The sequence below is a fragment of the Scylla paramamosain genome, chromosome 45 (genome assembly GCF_035594125.1).
Source record: "Scylla paramamosain isolate STU-SP2022 chromosome 45, ASM3559412v1, whole genome shotgun sequence".
NCBI classification, from domain to species: Eukaryota; Metazoa; Arthropoda; class Malacostraca; order Decapoda; family Portunidae; genus Scylla; species Scylla paramamosain.
Genome location: NC_087195.1, coordinates 4,912,501 through 4,922,500, shown reverse-complemented (window position 1 = coordinate 4,922,500; position 10,000 = coordinate 4,912,501). Strand labels below are relative to the sequence as shown.

General features: G+C 44.9%; 1 protein-coding gene across 2 annotated transcripts in view; it reads left to right on the top strand.

The window, feature by feature from the left end:
- Window positions 1–6,405, top strand: part of LOC135094468 (solute carrier family 49 member 4-like) — a 17,356-nt gene extending 10,951 nt beyond the window's left edge. Inside the window, exons 1-8 of one of the 2 annotated variants that reach the window (XM_063994584.1) lie at window positions 370–565; window positions 1,140–1,250; window positions 1,700–1,840; window positions 3,299–3,427; window positions 3,893–4,001; window positions 4,669–4,855; window positions 4,950–5,130; window positions 5,440–6,405. In XM_063994584.1, the coding sequence (XP_063850654.1) occupies window positions 3,417–3,427; window positions 3,893–4,001; window positions 4,669–4,855; window positions 4,950–5,130; window positions 5,440–5,593 (642 nt within the window). In that variant the 5' untranslated portion in view covers window positions 370–565; window positions 1,140–1,250; window positions 1,700–1,840; window positions 3,299–3,416 and the 3' untranslated portion in view covers window positions 5,594–6,405. Of the gene's footprint in view, window positions 1–308; window positions 566–1,139; window positions 1,251–1,699; window positions 1,841–3,298; window positions 3,428–3,892; window positions 4,002–4,668; window positions 4,856–4,949; window positions 5,131–5,439 lie in introns of those variants that run through there. The other variant, XM_063994582.1, reaches the window with a different exon arrangement.
- The last annotated feature ends 3,595 nt before the right edge of the window (window positions 6,406–10,000 follow it).

Sequence of the window (10,000 nt, the reverse complement as noted above, 5' to 3'; positions counted from 1 at the left end):
TCTATTTTTCTCTTCACCTCACCAAACCTAATCTATCCTAACATAACATAACATTTTATCTTCTCCCTCCCTAACCTAACCTAACCTAATTTTAACCTAACCTAACCTAATTTTAACCTAACCTAACCTAACCTAAACTAACCTTATCTAACCTAACCTAACCTAACCTAATTTTAACCTAACCTAACCTTATCTAACCTAACCTAACCTAACCTAATTTTAACCTAATCTAACCTAACCTAATTTTAACCTAACCTAACCTACCCAACCCAACCCAACCTAACCTGGCATGACTCTCTCCCCAACAGTGCCTCATGTGGAACACTTGGGGCCCCATCAGTGCCAGCATGGACGCAGCCTACCCGGGGTGGGGATCGGGGACTGTGGCCATGATGGGAAACTGGGGCACCATCATGTTTGTGGTGACCGTGACCCCCATGTGCTGGGTCATGAACACCAGGGGACTGCGGGTGGGGGTCCTCCTCTGTGGGGGTCTGGTGGCAGCCGGGACGGTCATCAGAGTCCTCCCCTTGCTAGTCTCCACCAATGTCACGTTTTTTACTGCGTGAGTGTTTGTTTGTCTGTTTTTTGCATGTTTATTTTGTTATTTTATTTTTTTGTGTGTGTTTGTTTGTGTGTGTTGTATAGTGTGGCTCTGTCTGTGAGTCTGTGTTTGTTTAGTCTTTCTTTGTCTGTTTTTCAAGTGTGTGTGTGTGTGTGTGTGTGTGTGTGTGTGTGTGTGTGTGTGTGTGTGTGTGTGGAATGTACTGGTGTGGTTTTGTCTGTTTGTCTGTTTGTCTAGTCTTCCTTTGTCTTTATTGCCTCTTGTAGCCTAGAGTGTGTGTGTGATGGTGTGTTTATTCACATAGGTGTGGAGTGTGATAATAATAATAATAATAATAATAATAATAATAATAATAATAAACGGTTTATTATTTAGGCAGTTAACAAACTGAAAATGTACAGAGGGGGTGGGGAAATACTTAACATTAATCCTAAAGGTAAGTCTAATCTAGAAGGGACAAGAGTGTTTGGCCTGAGGTGTGCTGACTTAGTCCTGTGTCTATCTATTCATCTGCCATGAGTGTTCAGGAAGGGGATAACCACAGCAGAGTATTAATCCAGCCTTTATTTTCCAGCATGTGCCACATCTGTGCTATCCTGGTCGGCACTGCTGGCACTCTGGTCCTGGCGGCGCCCCCATGATAGCTGCCGTGTGGTTCCCCCCAAGGAGCGCACCACTGCCACAGGTACTCCCTGCAGAGCCACAAGCACTGCCAGTGTTGGAGGATAAGTGTCTTGAAATCTTCCTCTTGAGTGTTCAAGTCACTGGAAGGTGGAAATACAGAAGCAAGCAAGGGAGTTCCAGAGTTTACCAGAGAAAGGGGATGAATGATTGAGAATACTGGGTAACTCTTGCATCAGAGAGATGGGCAGAATAGTGGTGAGAGAAAGTCTTGTACTGGGAGGCTGTGTGAGGAGGGGAGGCATGCAGTTAGCAAGACCAGATGAGCAGTTAGCATGAAAATTGTGGTAGAAGATACCAAGAGATGCAACACTGCGGCAATGAGAGAGAGGCCAAAGACAGTCAGTGAGAGGAGAGAAGTTAAGACAAAAAGCTTTTAATTCCACCCTGTCTAGTGCAACCTACCCACCCCTCCCTCACCCCCAATGTACTGTAGTCAGCCCTCCCCCTCAGCCTTCGCCCAGATGATGAACATGCTGGGCAACGGCGGCAGCTACCTGGAGCCCCTGATGGTGCAGGAGCCGTCCTCACCCCAGCCTGACGCAGAGGAGGTGGATGAGATACAGCACGACATCAAGAGGCTGGTGTACATCTGTGAGTGTTGGTGCAGCTTATTTGATATTTGACCATAACTGTCTGTCTGTCTGTCTGTCTGTCTGTCCACATACCAGGCCAGTAATCCCACATGAAGCAGCCCAGATAGATAGATAGATAGATAGATAGATAGATAGATAGATAAGTTTATTGACCATAGAATACAAAAAAAATACAATAATAGAATATACAAATGCTTTATAAGTACAAAATATTTTTGAACTGCTAAAAGTAAGTAGTCCAACATAAAATACATAAAATTACTTAAAACAAAGAATTGCACAATAAAATGAGACACTACACACACACACACACACACACACACACACACACACACACACACACACACACACACACACACACACACACACACACACACACACACACACACACACACACACACACACACACACACACACACACTGGATAGATACAGAGACAGGATATAATGAGAGTACTGACCTCTTGTAAACCACAACTAGGTAAATACAACTAGGTAAATACACACACACACACACACACACACACACACACACACACACACACACACACACACACACACACACACACACACACACACACACACACACACACACACACACACACACACACAGCCCGGTCAGCCTGTGGTGGAAAGGGGCAGTCTCGTGGGCCACCCTACCACACACAGCCACAGCAAGGCCCCACACCACACACTGGATCACCCTACCCCATCATACTGAGACTATACCCCCACACCTATTCCAATCCTGAGGCCACAGCAGATGCAAGGCCCTTCCTATACAGTGCCCAATACTCTGACTGTGTCCACACCACTCATAGGCATCAACAGAGCCTTGTCTTTTGCATGCACCTACTACTGTCACCCTCCCTTCACCCTTGTCATGCACACTCACTCTTGCACAGCCATTCCTCTCTCCACACAGTTCACTCAATGCTTAATCTTCGCCTTAATCTTCCACCATCCACACACCATATTCTCTTTTAGTGCACCATCTCACCACACATTGATCTGCCCACCCAGCTGACTCTCAGAACACCACCTCCTCTCTCCTCCGCACTCTTGCTTACTACACAGCCATTCCTCTCACCACTGCTCTCTCCACACAGTTCACTCAATGCTTAATCTTCGCCTTAATCTTCCACCATCCACACACGTCCTCTTTTACCGCTCCATCTCACCACGCACTGATCCGCCCACCCAGCTGACTCTCAGAACACCATCTCCTCTCGCCTCCTCCTGTCTTCGCTATCAATTTTACCTGCTATTGATGAATCCCCATTAAAACACTCCTTGGCAACACTTTATTTTCTATTTTATTTAATTTTCCTAACTATTCTTTCTTCTCTCCAAACTCTTTATTCTTCACCGTCTTTCTATCAGTTTAGTTCAGTTCAGACAGCACTTGGGTTATGTCAGTGTAGAGTGTGGGCCCTCATGCTGCCGTCTCCTCACAGGGGCTGGTGTGGGTGTGGCGTTGATGGTGGTCCTGGTGGCTTACTTTCCTGCCAAGCCCCCGTCCCCCCATCCCTCACGTCACATGTGGAAAGGCTGGACTTCTGGGAGAGTGTCAAGATGATGTGTCGGTGAGTGTGTGTGTGTGTGTGTGTGTGTGTGTGTGTGTGTGTGTGTGTGTGTGTGTGTGTGTGTGTGTGTGTGTGTGTGTGTGTGTGTGTGTGTGTATGTCACTCATTTTTTTACTTTCTCTCTCTCTCTCTCTCTCTCTCTCTCTCTCTCTCTCTCTCTCTCTCTCTCTCTCTCTCTCTCTCTCTCTCTCTCTCTCTCTCTCTCTCTCTCTCTCTCTCTCTCTCTCTCTCTCTCTCTCTCTCTCTCTCTCTCTCTCTCTCTCTCTCTCTCTCTCTCTTGTCTTCCTCCTTCTCCTTTATTCCTTTTTACCACATCTCTCCTCCACATTTAACTTCCTTTTCTTCCATTCCTCCTCCACCTCCTCCTCCTCATCCTCTTTTCCACTTCTTTCATATCACCATCCTCACCTCCCACCCTCCACTGACCCAGGATGATCTCACGTGACCTCTCTCCCTCCCCGGCAGGAACAAGGACCTGCTGCTACTGGTGATGTCCTATGGGGTATCTGTGGGCATCCCTGCGGCCTGGCTCAGCGTCCTCAACTTCTCCCTCTACGACCTGGGGCTGTCACAGGTGGGAGTGTTTGCCTCAGTGTCACTTGTGGCCTGGGTGTGTTTTGGCCAGTGTGTCACATGTGTGGGCAGCAGGTTCAGTGGCCACGGTGCCAGGAAGGGGATAGGTTGGTGCTCTGCCTAGCTCCTCAATTCACCAAAATTTAGAGTTCAGCATTTTTTGCCTTGTATTTCTTTATATAATGATTAGATATGGGTCACAAACACATGGCAAAGCAGGACAAGGCTTGTATTTTAGCCTGTAGGCAAGAAAAGTGCCTGTTAAAGAAATAGGTAAGTGTACAGGCAGGGCAGAGTCAGCAGTAATGTTGATGTCTGCTGTGTGCAGTTCACCAGCCATTGTTGTTCTTGATGCCCTAGGAAGACTCCCAAGGCTACTGATGAGCTTCTTGCTAGAGGACTACGTGAAAACCCTCATGTGACAGCTTCTCAATTAAAAGAAGTACATCTGAGCCTCTTAAAAGACGCATCCATCCACTACATCACTACATTCAGGTGCATGTAGGGTGGTCCTGCCATTAGGTTAGGTTAGATTAGGTTAAGTTAGGTTAGGATCAGTTAAGTTAGGGTAAGTTAGGTTAGGTTACATTATTTTACATTAGGTTAAGTCAGGTTAGGTTAGGTCAGGTTAGGCATACACAGACTCACCTTTCCCTCTCTCCCTGCAGGATGAGGCAATGTGGGTGGGTGTGGCGGGGGTGCTGGTGAGCTGCGGGGCTACCATGGTGGTGGGACGGCTCACTGACCTCATCTACGGCCACATTAAGCTGTCCCTCATCCTCACCTCTGCCCTCACCATCTTCTTCTTCTACTGGTTCTTCCTGCTCTCCTGCCGGGCCATTCCTGTGTCCACCTGTAAGTGTGTGTGTCTGTATGTATGAGTATATATGTGTGTCTTTTTTCTATGTCTCTCTCTCCTCAACCTAACCTAACACCTTTCCCCCAACAGGGCAGATCTATGTGACAGTGACAGGCGGTATTGCTCTCAACTTCGCAATGAGTCCGTTGTTCTTCGAGCTGGCTGTGGAGAGCGCCTACCCCTGCTCTGAGGTGATGGTGGGGGGTGCTCACTGCCTTCAACAACCTGGTGGGCCTCTGCTTCCTCTTCCTGTTCCTGGTGCCCTTCCCAAGTGAGTGTTTGAGCAGCAGCAGCAGCAGTAGTAGTAGTAGTAGTAGTAGTAGTAGTAGTAGTAGTAGTAGTAGTAGTAGTAGTAGTAGTAGTAGTAGTAGTAATTAACTTCCCTCATGTTCCTTAGAGACACACAAGGAATATATTGACTGTTGAAGTTGAGTGTGCAGGAAATATTTATAACTTTAAAGATAAATATGACAAATTAACATAAGAGACAGAACATTACAAGCTTGACTTAATCCTGTAGAAAAGAAAAGAAAGTAAGAACAGCCTATTCTCTCTCTCTCTCTCTCTCTCTCTCTCTCAGACTACCAGTGGGTAACATACGTGCTGTTGTCTGGGATGGCGGCTTCTCTCATCCCTCTGTCATTCGCTCGGGAGGATTACTCTCGCTCCAGCATAGACCGCAGCCATGCACACTCAGCCTACCAGCCCATCTGACCTGCCCAGACCTGCCCTGACTTGGTTGTGTGACCTCACTTGACCTGACGTCGTGTTTGTCATGGTTTTTAGGTATCTGTTAAAAAAGATGGGTTTGTGTTTGTTTATTTTTTGGTTTCCTGTTTCTTTAATGTGTGTTTGTTTGTTTGTTTGAGAGAGAGAGAGAGAGAGAGAGAGAGAGAGAGAGAGAGAGAGAGAGAGAGAGAGAGAAGGTTAGCGATGATTGGAATGGAGAGAGAGAGAGAGAGAGAGAGAGAGAGAGAGAGAGGGTTAGTGATGATTGGAATGGAGAGAGAGAGAGAGAGAGAGAAGAATTGTGATTTTTTTGATAACTGATTTGTGATAAGTTGATGCAAATTAAAGATAGTACAGAATATATTAATATGAACCAAATTAGTGATTTTCACTGGTTAATATAGTGATTTAATTTTATAATACTCCGTAAATGAGTTGTCCATAGGCATGTATAGAGAGAAGTATTTTATGTATATTTATAGATACATTTATATTTGTATTGTGAAGATGAGGATCTGATAATTTGTATAATTTATAATATATGTAATCTACATTATGTATGTAATCAATAAATTATCATTAAATTCAAAGAAAATAACAGAGTTTTATTAATGTATGAGCAAAGGTGCGTGGTGGCAGGGCCCACACAAGGCGGCGTCAACTGGCAGGCCGTTCTCCCAGCACGGCTGCGTGTTCAACGTGCGGAGTGCTGGGAATCAGATGACTGTCGTGTTACAAACTACAAGTGTAAAGAGAATATAAACCATTGTACTGTATGAGATAAATTGTCAACTATAAAATTAAAGGAACTGAAATACATGTGTGATTGTGATTTGATTGGTATGTGAAATTGTTTGTAGCGCTTATTTGAGAGCTGCAGCTGGCGAGATAAACTAAGCGTGGTGATGGAGACCCGCGCTGAGTGTTGCTGGAGTGTGAAAGCTGGGCACACGGTGATTGAGCTTTAGTGAATCCAGACTATAACTCTACACTGGGTGTTGAGTGTACCTGTCCGAACTGTGGCTACCTCAGCCTCGGAGTGGCCTGATTGGCCAGCATGGCGCGGCCGGGGGGATTCACGTGTCAAGGATGGTGAGGACAACACCGCACAACCTGTATGCGGTGCCAAGTGTACCGGAAATACAGGCGCCTCCAGCAGCCACGGTGAAACTTTACTCCGACTCACGTAAGTGTACCGTTACTCACAACATTTGAGAGCTGCCTCTGCTTGAGTTATCATGGCCACGGGCTGCACTGTGTGTTGCTTGGCTGCAGAAGTAACAAATTGATGCATAAGTCAGAGGCCGGGCGCACTTTGACACGCAGGGCAGCACATGGAAGGGGAGGGCAGATATAGGGCAGGAACCAGTCTGCCGTCCTGTGCGGTTTAGAAAACCTTCGAACAGAATTCGATTAATGATGAATTTGAGAAAGTAATGTTATTGTATGACATTGGTGAAAGAAATAAGTCCGTGTGGAAGAATGGATACGTGGAAGAGTTGAATATACTGTACATGAACTTGCTTAAACTTCTGAGCTGTCTGATAGAAGATACAGGAACTATTTCAGATTAAAGACTCATTCACACACATCAGTGACGTTTCAGTGCCGTGTCAATGCCACTTCAGTGACGTCCGTTGACACACACATCCGTACCTTCTGCTAGAAATGAGGCATTTCCAAGATGGCAGAGTTTTCAGACGTTGAATTGGCAATGACCGCAATAATTTTTGATGAAAAGGAAGTGGCTGAACATGAGCTGAAGGAGAGAATTTGGCTACATGAGGCGTGAAGGAAAAGAGCAAGTGAAGGAGAGTTTGCTGCTCTCTACAAGTTCAATGATGAAGGAACATTTTTTTTTTCCAAATACGTTGTGTGAGACTGCTGTCCGTATACCTCGGCTGTGACAAATCATGCACGACAGGAGGATTCCGAACCAAGTCAATAGGTTCATCATGCATTCCTGTGCACAAACTCACGGCACTCGTCCGGCGTCCGTGAAACGCTGGGGAATATCACTGACGATATTAAGCTGTTGCTATTTGTTTGTTTGTTTGTTTGTTTGTTTGTTTTGTAAGGTGTTGGAATAAGTGTTATTTAGAAGTTATTTGCTAATTGTTTGTGAGGCAGAATCTCTCTCTCTCTCTCTCTCTCTCTCTCTCTCTCTCTCTCTCTCTCTCTCTCTCTCTCTCTCTCTCTCAGCATAAACAAGGAAAAACACTAGAGAGAGAGAGAGAGAGAGAGAGAGAGAGAGAGAGAGAGAGAGAGAGAGAGAGAGAGAGAGAGAGAGAGAGATTCTGCCTCATTCATTTCAATTTAAAGATAGGGAGAGACTGATATATGACCCTCCTCCTCCTCCTCCTCCTCTTTGCTCATCTCTTCCTCTTCCTTTTTGCTTATTTCTTCCTCGTTTCATCCTTCTTATTCCTGCTCCTCCTCCTTTTCCTTCTCCTCCAAGACCTTTAAAACTGAGAGAGAGAGAGAGAGAGAGAGAGAGAGAGAGAGAGAGAGAGAGAGAGAGAGAGAGAGAGAGAGAGAGAGAGAGAGAGGCAATATTGAAGAGCCATGAAGAAATCGGTCGCCACTCAGCTGGAAATGCAAATCTCTCTCTCTCTCTCTCTCTCTCTCTCTCTCTCTCTCTCTCTCTCTCTCTCTCTCTCTCTCGGTTAGATTATGAAGAATGGATGTAATTAATTAAGAAACAACGTCCATTAAAGGGTTAGGGATACGCCAGTGTTGTGTGCGTCAAGGCCTGAGTTCTGAAACGTTCTGCTTGCTCACCACGAGTCTTTTCAAAGGCCACGGTCATAATTAGCCGGGTTTTCAAGAGCGTTTCCCCTGTTAATAACGTGGAAATCGTGTTAATCTGCCACCAGAACCCTAAAAACATCTTTGAAAACCCGTGTGCCTTCAACTAGAGCCTTGTGAATGTAGTGAAGTTAGGAATCTGAACTCAGCGCTTTTACAGAATAATTTGCTCAATCACAAAGACTACATTGAAGAAGACACGGCAGACAGAGAAACAAGCGAAAGAATACCACAAGACAAACATCAGGAAAAGGATAATTCTAAAAAGCGAACCAAAATAGGGATAAAACGAGAAAAATTACACGTTTTCTTGCTTCATGGTAACTCTGAAGAGCCAAACCACGAGCGTCAGAGCAACGGTTCCCGGCGGCCCTGTCACTGTGAGGGTATTGCCATGGGCCGCCACCCAGCTCATGTTTATGCTGTACCAATGTTGTTGCTGGTCACGTCTAACAGCAATGTGGTCTGCTCACAATCTTTTATCTACTACTTTCCTTCAGTTTCCTTTCTTTTACTTCTTCTGTCCAAACTCTACAATATTCTCAATCTTTCTACAAGCAAAGCAAAGCAAAGCAAAAAAGCTGGTCACGTCAGACTGATTACGTTGCCGTCACACACACACACACACACACACACACACACACACACACACACATATAAAGAGATAACAATAAATGAAAATGAATAAAACAAATAGAGTAAAGCAAAATATGATAAAATAAATAAATGAAACTAATGAAAAAGTAACTGAATGTGAAATATGAGCCCCTTTGTTCAAAATAACGCATCAGTAAAAGACAATAGTGAATAGTTACTGGAATAAAAGAAAAAAAATGATAAGTAAATAAATAAAGTATAGGTTATGATAAAAGTGAAAAGACGATGCGTTATGCTGAATTTACTCGTATTCCTTAGGTCTCTCTCTCTCTCTCTCTCTCTCTCTCTCTCTCTCTCTCTCTGTGTGTGTGTGTGTGTGTGTGTGTGTGTGTGTGTGTGTCTTTCTTATCGTCAGTTAGCTACACACGGGTGACTGATCTTTGCACACACACACACACACACACACACACACACACACACAATACAAAGCCAATAATGATATCTGTCAACATTGCTTTCTCCTCCTCCTCCTCCTCCTCCTCCTCCTCCTCCTCCTCCTCCTCCTCCTCCTCCTCCTCCTCCTCCGTCCTAAGACAACAGCGTAGTTGTCTTCAATATATATTACTGAGAAAAAGTAATATATTTTGAAGAGAAATTGAAGTAAGAGAGAGAGAGAGAGAGAGAGAGAGAGAGAGAGAGAGAGAGAGAGAGAGAGAGAGAGAGAGAGAGAGAGAGAGTGGAGGGGGAATCTTTAAACAACAAGAACGGGACCAATAAAGGATAAAGAGGAGGAGGAGGAGGAGGAGGAGGAGGAACACTTAACACTGTTTTCCTTCTTATTTCCCCTCATCTTCCTTTCTCCTCTCTTCTCAATTCTTCTTTCTCTTCCTCTCCTTTTCTTTCCTCCTCTCTTCCCAATTCTTCCTTCTCTTCCTCTCCTTTTCTTTCCTTCTCTCTTCTCAATTCTTCCTTCTCTTCCTCTCCTCTTCCCCTTCCTTACTTACTGT